This window comes from Salvelinus alpinus, chromosome 1, assembly GCF_045679555.1.
Source record: "Salvelinus alpinus chromosome 1, SLU_Salpinus.1, whole genome shotgun sequence".
Taxonomy (NCBI): domain Eukaryota; kingdom Metazoa; phylum Chordata; class Actinopteri; order Salmoniformes; family Salmonidae; genus Salvelinus; species Salvelinus alpinus.
The window spans coordinates 88831598-88851027 of record NC_092086.1 but is presented as its reverse complement, the minus strand read 5'-3'; the positions used below and the strand labels follow the sequence as shown (position 1 = coordinate 88851027).

General features: G+C 40.6%; 1 protein-coding gene across 2 annotated transcripts in view; it reads left to right on the top strand.

Moving 5' to 3' along the window:
• The first annotated feature begins 4695 nt into the window (after positions 1–4695).
• LOC139533011 (calmodulin regulator protein PCP4-like) overlaps positions 4696–19430 on the top strand; it is a 35081-nt gene continuing 20346 nt past the window's right edge. The window contains exon 1 of one of the 2 annotated variants that reach the window (XM_071331171.1): positions 4696–4821. In XM_071331171.1, the coding sequence (XP_071187272.1) occupies positions 4813–4821 (9 nt within the window). In that variant the 5' untranslated portion in view covers positions 4696–4812. The remainder of the gene's footprint in view (positions 4822–19430) is intronic. The other variant, XM_071331163.1, reaches the window with a different exon arrangement.

The window sequence follows — 19430 nt, the reverse complement described above, 5'->3', positions numbered from 1 at the left end:
AAGTAAGCTGCGTGGGAGTAGGGGGTGTCACAGAGTGCTATTTAATTGCCCTCTCCAATTAAGACACCTCTATTAAAAGCAATAATGTGACCTGAAAAAGGAGAGCAGAGTGGTGACTCACAGCTGACTTTAGCTGTCTGTGCCAAGGCCAGAGCCAGCGTGACAGACAGACAGACAGGACGGTGAAACAGCCAATCAAGCTGAAATCCTCTCTGTGTTTACACAACCGTTTTTAGGTTTCATCAGAGTCTACTCAAATATTCCCCACATCAGAGGTTTATTCCACAGCCACCCTGACAGTATTTGTGCATTGTCTTTTGGTCAGCGAGTGAATGTGACTCAATGACAAGGCTACTCTAACCTCACACTAAGATATTCAGAGGTAATCGATTAGGGTGTTCAAGAGCGCAATGATGATATCTTGCTTGCATAAGTAGTTTTGCGTAGAGTACCCACTGGGCACAGACGTCAGCTCAAAGTTTAGTTTTGATTTACATTTGGTTGAGTTGTCAACTAAAGTGAATTCAACGTGAAATCAACAAAACGTATCACCATGTCATTGGATTTAGGTTAAAAGTTGGGTGAAAAAAGACAAAATTCCCTTATTTTGATTACTTTTTTCAAATCAGTTTTCCATGTAGATTTTTTGCAGAGTGGGTAGATGTTGTTCCTGAATGAACTCCAGTATGACCGCTAGAAAACTCAAGTGAATGATCTTGTTGCTTCATGTCATGATCTTTATTTCAAGCATCTGCCATATAGACCTCATAGAGATACATCCAAGCGACTGGAGTGAGCAGCTTGCCAATGATCTTGAATAATATTACAAACAGTTCAAAGTAAACTTCCTGTATGTTATGATATCAAATTGAGGTTAAATATCAATGCAAGCTGGTTATGAGGACTCGTGCATTGCTCATCTCAGAGCTGGTTCTGTGGAAATATAGTGCTGTATCTTGCTGTGGGAACTGGGTGTGTGCTTAGAATGCAGGCCTGGACCGCTTCTTCCCACCAAATACCACTGGAGCTACTTAATTACCAGGAACTCACACCATAAACTGTAACAATAATTCATCTCACATCGATTGCTCGTCATCTGGCTCTCCAAGTTTTAACTGCCAAATGAATTATTGGGAACTGTTTATGCAAATACAGCTAAATGTTCTCACAGAATACCAATTAGACCCATAACCATAGAATTGTATTTTAACATAACGAACATGAAAAATTGAAGAGACTCCATTTTTTGGCCCAGAGGGAGACAGGTGGGTCTGCTGGTTCGGATGCAGCTGGGTGCTCCAACTGGTTGTGATGTGGAACAATGGCTGATTGAGAGTTAGCTAGTCTTAACTTGATTAATTTATGGAACACATACCTAAACAAAAGTGAGGCGGCTTTGAATCAAAATAACTACTCAGGTGAATCGATATCGGACGAAGCTGCAAAGAAAAACATGAATCCCGGTAACAAGGATAAATTGTGGAGACCTGAAAAACACTTTCCCTATGCCATTTTACAGATAAGGACAACCAAAGGCAGCAAAATGGCTGCACTATGAAAGCTTTAGAATAAGGCTGTAACGTAACAAAATGTGGAAAAAGTGAAGGGGTCTGAATACTTTCCGAATGCACTGTATATATCGGTATTGGTCGATGTTGCAAAGAAAATATTAGATGTAGGTATTGGCCCATAATTTACACATCACGATTCCATAACTTGAAAGTGTAAAAACAGATACATATATTTTTTTAATGTGTAGAAATTATAATGGATGAGACTTTGATCAACCTTCATTCACCCACTCAAAAAAACAGCCAGAAGTTTTTTGAATACAGTACCAGTCAAAAGTTTGAACACATCTGCTCATTCAAGGGTTTTTCTTTATTTTTACTATTTTCTACATTGTAGAATAATATTGAAGACATCAAAACTATGAAATAACACCTATGGAATCATGTAGTAACCAAAAAAGTGTTAAATATATCAAAATATATTTTATATTTGAGATTCTTCAAATATCCACCCTTTGCCTTAACGACAGCTTTGCACAGTCTTGGCATTCTCTCAACCAGCTTCACCTGGAATGTTTTTCCAATAGTCTTGAAGGAGTTCCCATATATGTGGAGCACTTGTTGGCTGCTTTTCCTTCACTCTGCAGTCTGACTCATCCGAAACCATCTCAATTTGGTTGAGGTCGGGGGATTGTGGAGGCCAGGTCATCTGACGCAGCACTCCATCCCTCTCTTTCTTGGTCAAATAGCCCTTACACAGCCTGGAGGTGTGTTGGGTCATTGCCCTGTTAAAAAACAAATGATAGTCCCACTAAGCACAAACCTGATGGGATGGCTTATCTGCAGTATGCTGTGGTAGCCATGCTGGTTAAGTGTGCCTTGAAACGAAATAAATCACAGACAGTGTCACCAGCAAAGCACACTCACACCTCCTCCTCCATGCTTCATGGTGGGAACCACACATGCAGAGATAATCCGTTTACCTACCCGGCGTCTGTGGTGGCTTATTTCTGCTTTACCAAATGAGGAGAGTTACAAACTTCACACACCAGTCAGAGTTATACTTAAACTAAATTTTTAATAATAATAAGCTTTGCAACAGCATTCGACTTTCAATGATGCGCTATCTCTAATGAACCATTGAAAGTGACTACAGAAAAGTACAAAGATCTTTTATAGCCCCTCTCAACTTACATGACGAACCACAGATCTTAGGAACAGTTCACAAAGAAAGACTTTTACTTGAGAGAGAGGAGTATCCATAGCCAGATAGCATTCGCTATAAATTATCGTTCAATTTGGTCCCTAAAATGAGGTTCTAATCTCGTTCCTGGTACTTCATAGCACAGAACCATTACCTCATCCAATGGCATAACTCAATTGTCAACTCTAGATACTACCATCTCAGGTAAACCCCCTCTTGACCCCTCTCCTGGAAAAACTCACTGAGGGGAGTGACTTGCGCACAGACATTGTGGAGACAAGTAATTGGTTCCCCCTTAATCACGCCATCCCTTCACATGGTTTAACAGATACATTCACATATGAAGACAATGTTCCATCCTGTCCTCTTCCCTTTCTGATATTCTGCATAGCACCAGGGATATGTAAAAGACAAGCCTGACCTCTCCCCTCTCTGGGCACCAAGTGACTGAGCCCCAGCTGAGGGAAGAAATGCAACTGCCAGTTTAAACACACATTTTCTTCATGAGTAAAAGGCATATTCACAGTTAAAAGAGCAGTAGTTTCAATGTACAGGATACAGCACCCAACCTCACAGCCCAGGTTTTATGTCTCCAACTTTGGAACTGTATTCACACAACTGATTCAGTTTGAGTTTAAATACATTCTAATTAAAAGTATATCACATAAGAATATTATGCAGATATGACATCTTAATTACTTATGTTACCCAACTAATTATGATTCATCCACCACACATCTCACAAAGACACGCGGTTGGATCCAAAATATCTCAAATTTGAACTCATCAGACTAAACTGACAGATTTCCAACAGTCTAATGTCCATTGCTCGTGTTTCTTGGCACAAGCAAGTCTCTTCTTGTTATTGGTGTCCTTTAGTAGTGGTTTCTTTGCATAAATTCGACCATGAAGGCCTGATTCATACAGTCTCCTCTGAACAGTTGATGTTGAGATGTGTCTGTTACTTGAACTCTGTGAAGCATTTATTTGGGCTGCAATTTCTGAGGTTGGTAATTCTAATGAACTTATCCTCTGCAGCAGAGGTAACTCTGGGTCTTCCATTCCTGTGGCGGTCCTCATGGGAGCCAGTTTCATCATAGCGCTTGATGGTTTTTGCGACTGCACTTGAAGAAACTTTCAAAGTTCTTGACATTTTCCGTATTGACTGACCTTCATGTCTTAAAGTAATGATGGACTGTCGTTTCTCTTTGCTTATTTGAGCTTTTCTCAAATGCATTAAGAAGGAAAGAAATTCCACAAATTAACTTTTAAGAAGGCACATCTGTTAATTGAAATGCATTCCAGGTGACTACCTCATAAAGCTGGTTGAGAGAATGCCAAGAGTGTGTAAAGGTGTCATCGAAGCAAAGGGTGGCTATTTGAAGAATCTCAAATCAAAAATATATTTGAATTTAACACTTTTTTTCTAAATGATTCCATATGTGTTATTTCATAGTTTTGATGTCTTCACTATTATTCTACAATGTAGAAAATAGTAAACAAAAAAAGTCAAAAATAAAATTTGACCGGTAGTGTATATATATATATATTTGTATTAATACTTTTTTAATTGTGATTTTTCAGCTGAATTGCAGCACTCTTAGAACCCCTACTTCCTACAGCTATGTTGGTCAGAGCAAAGCTGTCTTCCCACATAATAAGGCTAAATGTGTTGCTATAACACATTTCCTATACAAGTTGCAGTCCCATTAACATTGGATGACATTAGCTGCTTTCATGAAAACACCTGGGTAGCTTTGATGTGTAGTCTACACTCTGCTGTGCCAACAGAAGTGGTATTGGTTTGTTTAATCTAACAATCAGCTGAGGTGACAATAACTTGATAATGCTGCCTATACGTGCGACTATAATGCATGTTTTAGCTCTGAGTGGTGATTTCAGATAGTGCCGACGGCATTCCTATTGGTTTAATGGAAACGTGATGACATATAAGATTTACTCACGTAGTATAAAACCTCCCCTCTATAACGGATCCAAGGCATCGTGGACAGGACTTCGTACCAGTGACAACTGTACATCAACTGTATATCAAATACTGGAATCATCCTAGCTGCCACACTACAACACTTAGGAATCATGAGTGAGGTAGGTGTACCTTCTTTATTTCAATTATCGCTATCATAATAGCGTAGGCTAATAAACGAATCTATGGATAGTCTGCTGCTGCTAATTTCAGTATTCAAACGGAGCGCAAACAAATCGTGTCAAAGTAGCCAATTAGGATACAGCGTGAAATAAAATAAATTGTTTGTAGTTTCTGCTATGGCAACGATAGTAAACGTTTCGTTAGAATATAAGCAAGTGTCAGTGAAGTCCAGCCGATCTAAAATGATTTATTATCCAACTCCCGGTAAACCAACCCAAAACGGTCCTCTCTGAACAACCACTGGTAATTTTTGTCCTTACGTGGAATTTTTTGTTTAGTTTATTTATACAATGATGCATGCTTTGGAAATATAGCTTTGGAAATGTAGCCTGCGTGCTTATCTTTGTAGGGTAGACACCTTAAAGTAAACACAATTCCAGACCTGGTCTCATAGACTAGACGTAACATAGGAAACGTAAATCCAGGATGCTCAAAATAGTATAATACAGTATATCACATTTGTTACGGTTACCTAAGACAGAAGGTTACTTTTACCTCTTAAGGAGCTGCCCCTTATAAAAAAAATGTTGCCTAAAATGACATACCCAAATCGAACTGCCTGTAGCTCATGACCTGAAGCAAGGATATCCATATTCTTGGTAACATTTGAAAGGAAAGACTTTGAAGTTTGTGGAAATGTGAAAGGAATGTAGGAGAATATAACACAATGAATCTGGTAAAAGATAATACAAAGAAAAAACCAACTGTTCTTTTGTATTTTTTTGTACCATCTTTGAAATGCAAGAGAAAGGCCATAATGTATTATTTTGAGACCAGGTGCAATTTACATTTTGGCCACTAGATGGCAGCAGTGTATGTGCAAAGTTTGACTGATCCAATGAACCATTGTATTTCTGTTCAAAATGTTGTATCAACTCCCCAAATGTGCCTAATTTGTTTTATTAATAACTTTTCATAAAAAAATTGTGTACTCTCCTGAAACAATAGCATGTTATTCTTTCACTGTAATAGCTACTGTAAATTGGACAGTGCAGTTAGATTAGCAAGAATTTAAGCTTTCTGCCAATATCAGATATGTTTATGTCCTGGGAAATGTTGTTGTTGCTTACAATCTCATGCTAATCGCATTAGCCTACATTAGCTCAATCGTCCTGTGGAAGGGACACCGATCCTGAATAATTTTTTAAGGCAAAAATGAAAGGAGTGTGGTTGGTCAAGGTGGACAGGTAGGCATATAACACAAACATTTTTTTATATCACGTTGAAATCACATTAGTTGACAACTCAACCAAATGTAAATCAAATTATACGTTGAACTGACGTCTGAGCCCAGTGGGATATCATACAAATTGTAATTCGCAACAAATAATACGAAATGGATGAAAGATATCCACAAATGAATACATACCATACAAAACCTAACATAGCATACTAAATGGAGGGAAACAGATTTACTTTTACTATGTTACGTCTACCCTCTAGTCCAGGTTGCAGCCCAGCAGCAGCAGCAGCTCCACATTTGTTTTCTGGTGCATTATGATTTTAATGTATTGTTAGAAGAGAAAACCATAAATCATCTGACTAACTCTATACTTAAAAGTGAGGACATACTAGGATTATAAACTGTGTCAATTAACCCAATGACAAGAGGAAACATGAATTTATGTGGTTACATAATAACTGAAGACTTTTGTTGAATGGATACAGTTTCATATGGCCTCTAATCTGGCAGAAATCACCTAAGAACAAACCAGCATTCCGCTCCAGGTGTTCCGCGCGCAAAATACAAATATTCCGGGAAATTGAAAGCGGGTTGTCTAATGGCCGCTGTTGCTGTAAGAGCCATACATAGTCAAAATGTTTTATGCAGTCTTTATTTAACGGTTGTTGTCATACTGTGAAGGCCTACTCAATCATGTAGTCTTCTCATTTACTATTTTGCATTTGAAGTAGGCAGAACTACTTAGAGAGAGAGCGGCCTACATAAGGGAATATTCTACCTGTGTGAGAATCCTTTGATAAACAAGATTGTTGAGCTATGACATGTAAATTAATGCTTAATCCAGCATGAATAGTATATGTGTTAGTTGAAGCGGGAGTGATATTGACCTAGACACAAAGTCTGCCAATCAACCGAATGCATCAGTCAGTTCAGTTAAGCCATAAAACCATGTCTATAACCATCATGTCTCAGCTGAAGGCAATTGATCTCTGTGCTTATTACACTGCTAGAGAAAAACAGAACAAGCCATCCCAGAATCCAGTATATGCAAACGCTGCACTGAGCGCTGGAAAAGAGCACATCCTACAGTCACTGAATAATTCAAGGCATACCGCTGACCCATTGCAATAACACATTCTGTTCTGTCACTGCATGCGCAGAGCAGGGGGAAATGGAAATAAGTGAGGCCCCCAATCTGGGACCTTATCACTGTCTTGTTCCCTCAGAACAATGGGCCAATCTTAGAAACAATTGAGCTGCATTTTTTGGGGTCGCTTGCCCGGTGTATAGGCTAGTACAGTTGTCCTCGCGCAACACAATTGCTTTCTGTCAATGGAATCCAGCAGCAGTTGGCCGAGAGAGACAGACAGAGAGAGAGAGACAGAGAGAGACAGACAGACAGATAGACAGACAGACTGGCTGGCCGCGGTAGTGGCAGATGAGGCTAGTCTTCTTAGCTCTACAGCAGCCCCCTCCCTCAACAGCTGCCCCCTCCTCTCTCTACAGCTGCCCCCTCTCTCTCCTGGTACACATTCTGCCTGGATAGGTGGTCCAATGGAGAGGCTCGGTCAGTGGCTGCCTCAGTGTGTGTGTGAGGGAAGCCTTCCCAGGCAACCCTACCCAGTGGGATCCCGAGTGGCGCAGCGGTCTAAGACACTGCATCTCAGTGCTCGAGGCATCACTACACTACCTTGGTTCCATCCCGGGCTGTATCACAACTAGCCTTGATTCGAGGTCCCATAGGACAGTGCACAATTGGCCCAGCGTCGTCCGGGTTAGGGGAGGGTTTGGCCGGGGTAGGCCATCATCGTAAAATAATAATTAGTTCTTAACTGACTTGCCTAGTTAAATAAAATAAAATACAAATAAAACACATTGAGTAGAAAACACATAACACACCTGGGTTTTGGATTGGCTTTCTAGTTGTGTTAGCTACCGGTCTTTAGTGCAACATTAAGTCGACATCAACCAAAATCTACTTGTGATGACAATTATGAAAGACATGAATTGTACTTTTGAATTCCGTAAAGTCAGTGTGGAAGAGGTGAAAAAAATTATTGTTGTCTATCAACAATGACAAGCCACTGGGGTCTGACAATCTGGATGGAAAATTACTGAGGATAATAGCAGACGATATTGCCACTCCTTTTTGCCTCATCTTAATTTTAAGCCTACTAGAGAGCGTGTGCTCTCAGGCCTGGATGGAAGCCAAAGTCATTCCGCTACCCAAGAATAGTAAAGCCCCCTTTACTGGCTCAGTAAATAACAGGCTGATAACAGGCTGACCGTCAGCCTGTTATCAGCCCTTAGTAAACTTCTGGAAAAAATGGTGTTTGACCAGATACAATGCTATTTCACAGTAAACTAATTGACAACAGAATTTCAGTGTGCTTATAGGGAAGGACACTCAACAAGCACAGCACTTACACAAATGACTGATGATTGGCTGAGAGAAATTGATGATAAAGTGATTGTGGGAACTGTCTTGTTAGACTTCAGTGCAACTTTTTGACATTATCGATCATAGTCTGCTGCTGGAAAAACTTATGTGTTATGGCTTTACACCCCCTGCTATAATGTGGATAAAGAGTTACTTGTCTAACAGAACACAGAGGGTGTTCTTTAATGGAAGCCTCTCAAATATAATCCAGTTAGAATCAGGAATTCCCCAGGGTAGCTGTTTAGGCCCCTTGCTTTTTTAAATTTTTACTAACGACATGTCACTGACTTTGAGTAAAGCCAGAGTGTCTTTGTATGTGGATGACTCAACACTATACACGTCAGCTACTACAGCGACTAAATTGACTGCAACACTCAACAAAGAGCTGCAGTTAGTTTCAGAGTGGGTAGCAAGGAATAAGTTAGCCCTAAATATTTCTAAAACTAAAAGCATTGTATTTGGAACAAAACACTCACTAAACTCTAAACCTCAACTAAATCTTGTAAAAAATAATGTGGAAATTGAGCAGGTTGAGATGACTAAACTGCTTGAGGTAACCCTAGATTGTAAACTGTCATGGTCAAAACATATTGATGCAGTAGTAGCTAAGATTGGGAGAAGTCTGTCTATAAGAAGGCAGAGCATCGCTTTATTAACAACACTATCAACAAGACAGGTCCTACATACAGGCCCTAGATTTGTAGCACCTTGACTACTGTTCAGTTGTGTAGTCAGGTGCCACAAAAAAGGACTTAGGAAAATTGCAGTTGGCTCAGAACAGGGCAGCACGGCTGGCCCTTGGATGTACACAGAGAACTAATATTAATAATATGCATGTCAATCTCTCCTGACTGAAAGTGGAGGATAAATTGACTTCATCATTACTTTTATTTATGAGATGTGTTGACATGTTGAATGCACCGAGCTGTCTGTCTAAACTACTGGCACACAGCTTGGACACCCATGCATACCCCACAAGACATGCCACTAGAGGTCTCTTCACAGTCCCCAAGTCCAGAACAGACTATGGGAGGCACACAGTACTACATAGAGCCACGACTACATGGAACTCTATTCCACACCAAGTAACTGACGCAAGAAGTAAAATTAGATTTGTAAAACAGATTTTAAAAATCGCTTTATGCAACAGTGAGGACTGTGAAGCAACACAAATATTGGCACAGATATATGCATACACACGCACGCATGCACGCACGCACGCACGCACGCACGCACACACACACACACACACACACACACACACACACACACACACACACACACACACACACACACACACACACACACACACACACACACACACACACACACACACACACACACACACACACACAAATCTGTGAATGTATTGTAATGTTTAAAAAAATGTATAAACTGCCTTAATTTTGTTGGAACCCAGGAAGAGTAGCTAATGGGGATCCATAATAAATACAAATACAAAATACACTGAGGTATGAGATCATACTGTACGTCGCAGAGCACCCATCTGACAATGATTCCCCCTGCTCATGGTTTATATAGGTTTCTATGGTACTGCATGAACACAGGATCTTATAAATAAGATCACTCTACCCCTACCTATATGTACATATCTACCTCAATTATCTTGTACCCCTGCACATTGACTCAGTACTGGTACGCCGTGTATATAGCCAAGTTATTGTTACTCATTGTGTATTTGTTCCGTGTGTTATTATTGAAAAAATATATCTTTACACTGTTGGGAAGGTCCCGTAAGCATTTCAATGTTTGTCTACACCTGTTGTTTACGAAGCAAGTGACAAATAAAATGTGATTTAATAAGACATTACAAAGTGGGATCTTGCAGCACACAAGACATTCACTAGCTTCCCATCTCCATGATGGATTTATATGCCCATAAAGAATCAAGGCCAAGGCTTTAGAGGGGGCTCTGTGAATACATAATTAAATGGAAATCAATGCCAATAGTCCCCACTAGCTCACCTCCCACCCCACCACCCATTTACTTTCACACAAAGTTTCTACCTATGGGGCTATAAATAGGCCTAAATATACTCACCAGTTTGTGCCCAGTATGAAGACACTGGTATGGAATGACGATGTGTTCCAAACAATATGCAGGTAACCAGTCAAGATGGGGCCCAGTATTGGGTTACTACTGGGTTATATAATCAGACTATGCATGTGTGGAGTAGAAAAGTGGTGGTGCGCACGGTGTATGTGGGAGGGTGGGAGATAATCAGAGAAAGAATCACATGCAATCATAAACCAGTCACACACCCTGCTCCCAGTCTCAGCCAGAGCCTGAAGAATTGCTTGGTCTCAGTGTCTTTTAAACACATCGCAACCGTCCACGCTGCAGCCTCCTGGCTGGGGGCTTTAGGAGCCATCTGTGATCTTGAAAAGCAGGTGGGTAATTTCTTAAGTATACGCCTGTGTATTATTTGTAACTGCATCTGTACATGCATTAAGGCCTTGTGTCAGGCCTCTGGCGATAGCATTAGAACCCGGGCCCTAAATCCACATTATCTCCACATTTAGAGACAAGCGACCGTCCTTCTGTCAACAGGCTAGATTGTAATGCTCTCCACAAATACTCAGATATTAAGCAGATTTGTTCAATATCTTTTTGTTGCATGCAGGATTATCTAAATCCGCTCGGATGGAGATTTGGTTCCGTCTGTGGTGCGGTGTATCTATCCCGTCCTGTCACATTCAGATTTAGACAGGTCAGGCTCATTCAACAGCCATGATATCTGTCGTGTTGATGAGACACTCACTTGTTTCATTTCACAGCCTCTTCGCAATGGCAACAAATCACAACACTGTTTGTTCTATTGCCTTAAAATTTATTTTGGGGTAAAAATAAGCATTTTAGTACGTTGAGCGTGATGTCATTATGAAATTATGAAACACGATGTGATAAAACGCTGCCTCCACAGTGAAGGTGCAGTGTGATTAAGAAGATGGGTAGATGATCCAGAATGTTCTATCCCTGTAGAGACTTGGGGGACCCAACCAACAGACGCTTAACGTGCTGTAAATAAACCTCACCAATGTCTCTGAGTTAGTCGTCGATTGTGATCGGGCAGGCAGATAGATAAAGTAGATGAAGAGAGATGGGAAGGGATGCAGATAGATTGGTAGATATATAGACAGAAAGAGCAGCACAGCCAGTGTCGCCTCCAGGCTTAAAAACAGGGTGCAGTCAGCCTTGTTTGATTAGCTTTGAGAGCATGGTCCAGTGGTTTGGTGTTTTCCATGTGAGTTGTCAGTGTAGGTTAAGATGACAAGTACTGAAGTATGCCATTCATATGGATGTGTGTACAGTAGATGCAGAATAATAAGGAAATGGTTCATTGATTCAAAAACCATCAATCATGCATGCTATGATCAACTAACAGTGGTATATAACTTGATTTTGACATATTTTATTACATTGCTATGATATAGAAACTTAAACAATTTCATAACATACTCTATTTGAAAATAGTATTATTTAAATCTTAACCTACTGATGCTCTGTCTAAGTAATGGCAATGCATCAGACAAAGAGTCCAATATGGAACTGCATCCAACAATTTAACATCATGGAACTGCATGGTGGCCTTGGTGCCTACTTAGCAAAGCCCTCTGTTTCATCATCAGAAGTGGACCACCAGGCCCTCTCTTCACTCTCGCAATTCTACATCAATGGAAAAGGAGAATGAGAGAAGGTTGCTACCAATTAGTGTAAAAGGGTCAGTGTAGCAGAGGCGAAGGAGGTAGGGATGAGTAGTGTCTCTTTGTGTCCTTTTTACCCTCGTTTCTACTGATGAAAGTCAGAAAGAGTGAATTAAATTCAGCTCAGAAGTGCCTGTTCGACAGATTTAGGCACCAATTCAGTCAATGGAAGTCTGAGGAAATTAGCCAAAGTAAATTTTTTGTTGTTTTTGACCTGAACAATATTTTTTTGTTAATCTGTTAGTGGAAATGTCATATTAATTGGTATAATCTCATCTGAATGACTAACTGGTATCTGACAGAGTGCATAGATATATATATTTTTTTAAATCATATGTTTCTCTCAAATTGAAATTGGTCACAGTCCTCAGATCAGTCCATTATGTTGTCCTTATGTAATACTTCACGGTGTACGAAACATGCAACATTACGCTGGTGATACATGGTCCTGGTTCAGAATTATTCAGTGCTCATTGTGAATCACGATGCCACACTCTGACCCTAATCGTCCCTCACAATGAGCAGAGATTATGCTAAAATGATCTGTAATCCAGCTAAATTGTCTGATGTAGGGTCTGATCCCTGTCTGCTGTGCACTCCCCATAACCTGGTCCACAACATAGGGCTAACATCAGAGGTGTGGGATGGGGACAGACACCAGGAGAAGGAGAGGAGGCACATTTAATTTCTAGCAATTATTAAAGGTTACTTCAAGTTTCACTTCGTTGATCTATGTGCATGCATGCAGGTGGGTGGAGTGGGATTTTTGGAGTAGAGGACACCTTTTGGTAACATTATATCGTCGCCGGTCCAACACCCATTGTCAAGGTGGCAATAGCACACAGCCATTCAATCTCCATCGACAAACATTGGCAGTAGAATGGCCTCACTGAAGAGTTCAGTGACTTTCAACATGGCACCGTCATAGGGTGCCACCTTTCCAACAAGTCAGTTCGTCAAATGTCTGCCCTGCTAGAGCTGCCCCAGTCAACTGTAAGTGCTGTTATTGTGAAGTGGAAACGTCTAGGAGCAACAACGGCTCAGCCGCGAAGTGGCTACCGAGTTCCAAATTGCCTCTGGAAGCAACGCCAGCATAAGAACTGTTCGTCGGGAGCTTCATGAAATGGGTTTCGATGGCCGAGCAGCTGCACACAAGCCTAAGATCACCATGCGAAATGCCTAGCATTGACTGGAGTTGTGTAAAGCTCGCCGCCATTGGACTCTGGAGCAGCGGAAACGACGGACGAAATTGGTTTGGCGGATGTCAGGAGAATGCTACCTGCCTGAATGCATAGTGCCAACTGTAAAGTTTGGTGGAGGAGGAATTATGGTCTGGGGCTGTTTTTCATGGTTCGGGCTAGGCCCCTTACTTCCAGTGAAGGGAAATCTTAAGGCTACAGCATACAATGACTTTCTAGACAATTCTGTGCTTCCAACTTCATGGCAACAGTTTGGGGAATGCCCTTTCCTGTTTCAGCGTGACAATTCCCCCGTGCATAAAGCGAGGTCCATACAGAAATGGTTTGTCGAGATCGGTGTGGAAGAATTTGACTGGCCTGCACAGAGCCCTGACCTCAACCCCATCGAACACCTTTGGGATGAATTGGAACACCGACTGCGAGCCAGGCCTAATCGCCCACCATCAGTGCCCGACCTCACTAATGCTCTTGTGGCTGAATGGAAGTAGCAATGTTCCAACATCTAGTGGAAAGCCTTCCCAGAAGAGTTGAGGCTTTTATAGCAGCAAAGGGGGGACCAACTCCATATTAATGCCTGTGATTTTGGATTGAGATGTTCGCTAAGCAGGTGTCCACATACTTTTAGTAATTTAGTGTATGCCCTGGTAAATATACTTATACTTGCTAGTGTAACCTAAAATATTATCCCAGTTTGATATGCTGCTTGTGTACAGTCGTGGCCAAAAGTTTTGAGAATGACACAAATATTAATTTTCACAAAGTTTGCTGCTTCAGTGTCTTTAGATAATTTTGTCAGATGTTACTATGGAATACTGAAGTATAACTACAAGCATTTCATAAGTGTCAAAGGCTTTTATTGACAATTACATGAAGTTGATGCAAAGAGTCAATATTTGCAATGTTGACCCTTCTTTTTCAAGACCTCTGCAATCCGCCCTGGCATGCTGTCAATTAACTTCTGGGCCACATCCTGACTGATGGCAGCCCATTCTTGCATAATCAATGCTTGGAGTTTTTCAGAATTTGTGGGTTTTTGTTTGTCCACCCGCCTCTTGAGGATTGACCACAAGTTCTCAATGGGATTAACTTCTTTGGGGGTAGGGGGCAGTATTTTCACGTCCGGATGAAATGCATGCCCAGAGTAAACGGCCTGCTACAAAGCCATAAAAGCTAGAATATGCATATTATTAGTAGATTTTGATAGAAAACACTCTGAAGTTTCTAAAACTGTTTGAATGACGTCTGTGAGTATAACAGAACTCATATGGCAGGCAAAAACCTGAGAAAAAATCCAACCAGGAAGTGGGAAATCTGAGGTTGGTCGATTTTCAACTCAGCTCCTATTGAAGATACAGTGGGATATTGGTAATGTTGCACTTCCTAAGGCTTCCACTAGATTTTTTCCATCAGAAAAGCAATAAAATGAATCGCTTACCTTTGATAATCTTCGGATGTTTGCACTCACGAGACTCCCAGTTACACAATAAATGTTATTTTTGTTCGATAAATATTACTTTTATAACAAAAAAACGCCATTTGGGTTGCGCGTTATGTTCAGAAAACTACAGCCTCGTTCCGGTCCTGAAAGCCAGAAGAAAGTTCCCAAACGTATCAGATTCCAAAATATTACTAAATATATTTATAATCATGCAATCACAAGTGAAATATATCAAAACACAGCTTAGCTTGTTGTTAATCCACCTATCGTGTCAGATTTTGAAAATATGCTTTGCAACGAAAGCAATCTAAACTTTTGTGAGTGTATCAATCAATGCTAGAACAGTTAGCCTAATATTAGCTTGGTTAGCTTGGTCACGAAAGTCAGAAAAGCAATAAAATTAATCGCTTACCTTTGATAACCTTCGGATGTTTGCACTCACGAGACTCCCAGTTACACAACAAATGTTATTTTTGTTCGATAAATATTACTTTTATAACAATAAAACGCCATTTGGTTTGCGCGTTATGTTCAGAAAACCAAAGCCTTGTTCCGTTCGAAAATTCCAAAAAGTATCCGTAATGGTCGTAGAAACATGTCAAATGTTTTTTATAATCAATCCTCAGGTTGTTTTTAACAAACATAATCGATAATATTTCAACCGGACCGTAACCTACTCAATAAGAGAGAAAAAGAAAATGGAGCGCTACCCTCTCGCGCGCAGGAACTAATCTGAGGACACCTGACTAGTTTAGAAAAATCTCGCTAATTTTTCAAAATAAAAGCCTGAAACTATGTCTAAAGCCTGGTCACAGCCTGAGGAAGCCATTGGAAAAGGAATCTGGTTGATACCCCTTTAAATGGAAAAAAGACGGGCCAAGAAACACAGATTAAAAAATATATATCACTTCCGGGTTAGATTTTCTCAGGTTTTCCGCCTGCAGAATCAGTTTTGTTATACTCACAGACAATATTTTGACAGTTTTGGAAACTTTGGAGTGTTTTCTATCCTAATCTGTCAATTATATGCATATTCTACGATCTGGACCTGAGAAATAGTCAGTTTACCGTGGGAACGTTATTTAAAAAATAAATAATAATCTGACCCCTAGCGTCAAGAGTTAAGGAGAAGTGCATCTAAAATTCCATGCATAACAGTTGTATCTTTTAGCAATGTTTATTATGAGTATTCCTGTAAATTGATGTGGCTCTTTGCAAAATCAAAGGATGTTTTGGAACTTCTGAATGTAAGGCGCCAATGTAAACTCAGATTTTTGGATATAAATATGAACCTTACAGAACAAAACATACATGTATTGTGTAACATGGAGTCCTATGAGTGTCAGCTGATGAAGATCATCAAAGGTTAGTGATTCATTTTATCTGTATTTCTGCTTTTTGTGAATCCTTTCTTTGGCTGGAAAAATGGCTGTGTTATTCTGTGAATAGGCACTCACCTAACATAATCATTTGGTTTGCTTTCGTCGTAAAGCCTTTTTGAAATCGGACACTGTGGCTGGATTTACAACAAGTGTATCTTTAAAATGGTGTAAAATACATGTATGTTTGAGGAATTTTAATTATGGGACTTCTGTTGTTTTGAATTTGGCGCCCTGCAGTTTCACTGGCTGTTGAAGAGGTGGGACGCTACCGTCTCACATACCCTAGAGAGGTTAAGGTCTGGGGAGTTTCCTGGCCATGGACCCAAAATATCGATATTTTGTTTCCCGAGCCACTTATTTATCACTTTTGCCTTATGGCAAGGTGCTCCATCATGCTGGAAAAGGCATTGTTCGTCACCAAACTGTTCCTGGATGGTTGGGAGAAGTTGCTCTCGGAGGATGTGTTGGTACCATTCTTTATTCATGGCTGTGTTCTTAGGCAAAATTGTGAGTGAGCCCACTCCCTTGGCTGAGAAGCAACCCCAAACATGAATGGTCTCAGGATGCTTTACTGTTGGCATGACACAGGACTGATGGTAGCGCTCACCTTGTCTTCTCCGGACAAGCTTTTTTCCGGATGCCCCAAACAATCGGAAAGGGGATTCATCAGAGAAAATGACTTTACCCCAGCACTCAGCAGTCCAATCCCTGTACCTTTTGCAGAATATCAGTCTGTCCCTGATGTTTTTCCTGGAGAGAAGTGGCTTCTTTGCTGCCCTTCTTGACACCAGGCCATCCTCCAAAAGTCTTCGCCGCACTGTGCGTGCAGATGCACTCACACCTGCCTGCTGCCATTCCTGAGCAAGCTCTGTACTGGTGGTGCCCCGATCCCGCAGCTGAATCAACTTCAGGAGACTTTCCTAGCGCTTGCTGGACTTTCTTGGGTGCCCTGAAGCCTTCTTCACAACAATTGAACCGCTCTCCTTGAAGTTCTTGATGATCCGACAAATGGTTGATTTAGGTGCAATCTTACTGGCAGCAGTATCCTTGCCTGTGAAGCCCTTTTTGTGCAAAGCAATGATGACGGCACGTGTCTCCTTGCAGGTAACAATGATGACAGAGGAAGAACAATGATTCCAAGCACCACTCTCCTTTTGAAGCTTCCAGTCTGTTATTCAAACTCAATCAGCATGACAGAGTGATCTCCAGCCTTGTCCTCGTCAACACTCACACCTGTGTTAACGAGAGAATCACTGACATGATGTTAGCTGGTCCTTTTGTGGCAGGGCTGAAATGCAGTGGAAATGTTTTTTGGGGATTCAGTTCATTTGAATGGCAAAGAGGGACTTTGTAATTGATTGCAATTCATCTGATAACTCTTCATAACATTCTGGAGTATATGCAAATTGCCGTCATACAAACTGAGGCAGCAGACTTTGTGAAAATTAATATTTGTGTCATTCTCAAATCTTTTGGCCACGACTGTATTTATTCCTATATCAGATAAAAATAGAACATCATCATGTTTTGATCCTGGAGAAAAAGCACATGGCTAACTAGCTGGCTACAGCAGGTTCTACCATTTCACAATAGCCTGTAATCACTATTTATTACCTCTAAACAAAATACCTTTTTGGGTGGATTCTTGATGTTTTGGTTTACAGTTTGAACAGTCGCTGAGATTATATTTGGTTATCAATGCAAAATACGCTACTTTGATGAATAGCCTATATAGCCTTTAGATCAGATAAATCAATCAAGCGACAACACTGCCCCCACAGCTGCGGAAGGAATGATACGGCATGTCTCAATTTTCAGGTTGTAAAAATGTGTTTTGAATGCTGGAGTATTTACAAGAAGATGCCCCTTTTGGTATTAAAAACAACATTGCAACACCCCGAATCTTGCATCTGCGTAGAGCTTGTAGTAAACTTTACACTGCAAACACATTTAAGCATTGTATTTAAGATCTTTCAAATACTTTGATTGTTAGACTTAGCCTGCCAGGTATGCCAGATGGGACTAAAGTATGCACTTTTGGAACTATTCCATTTGTTCCATTGCGCCAGACCCATATATTTGGCAAACTCAATCAAGCACAGCTAAAGTATTGAAAGAAAACCAGCTATTTGAACCCAGTTTTGCATGTCTCAGAGAGAATCATAAAGAGAGGTTAGCATCTGAGCTCCAGTTTCTCATAACAGTCAGTCTCAGGACATTTGTTTTAGTCTCATTCATCATTAATCTCAATAAAGTAACATAAATACGATGCATATATAACAACGCCTAAACATCTAATACCTCATTGTTTTTATGATGCTTTCGTAACACATTCCACGTGATGCCAAAGGATTACACTTACTGTATAATAACCAGCTACATATAGCCATGTCCTCGAGCTAGGACTGAGGGACAGGATGGACTGTATGGATCAACTTCTCATTATGATTACTCATCCTAATAGAAATACAGTGTAGACAACAGCCGTCATGTCTTCTGGGCCTGTATTCATTAAACATTTCAGAGTAGGAGTGCTGATCCAGGATCAGGTCCATTCATTAGAATCTAAAAGGCAAAACTGATACTACTGTAAATCAGCGCTCCTACTCTGAGACGCTTGTATATACAGATGTGCTGCTGAAAGATGTTGTGCACGTTGTTGGATGTGTGCTGAGAGAGAGAGCCCTGGAGTCTGTTTAATGCGTGTTAAGGTTTTATGAGGAAACCATGCTGTTGTATCATTAGTTTTGCTCCGGTTTTTCCAGCAGGGAGAAAACTGCTACTTCCTGTCTGTCTGATAATGAGTACTGTAGTTAGTACAACACATAGAGGTCAGTGAGGGAAGGAAGGTTCTGTTAACACATCATGGAGTGGGAGCTAGGGCAAATTGGATGTCAATGGAAGTACCTGACTTGGAATGAGTGGCCCACTAGAAGCACAGCACTCACATGTCACTAGGTCCCTCTTCTATAATTAGAGATTCATGTCTTGCTGGATTGTCTGTCTCTACAAGATTTTCCGTCCTGCAATGTTTACCATGGCAACGCATGGAATGATAATTACCTTTTATACAAAGACAGTAATACAGAATCTGAACTTTCCAGAAAGTATGGACGGAAAGACAAACATAAAGAACTTACATTATACTCAGACAGTATCTGGAATTATGATGTTCATACC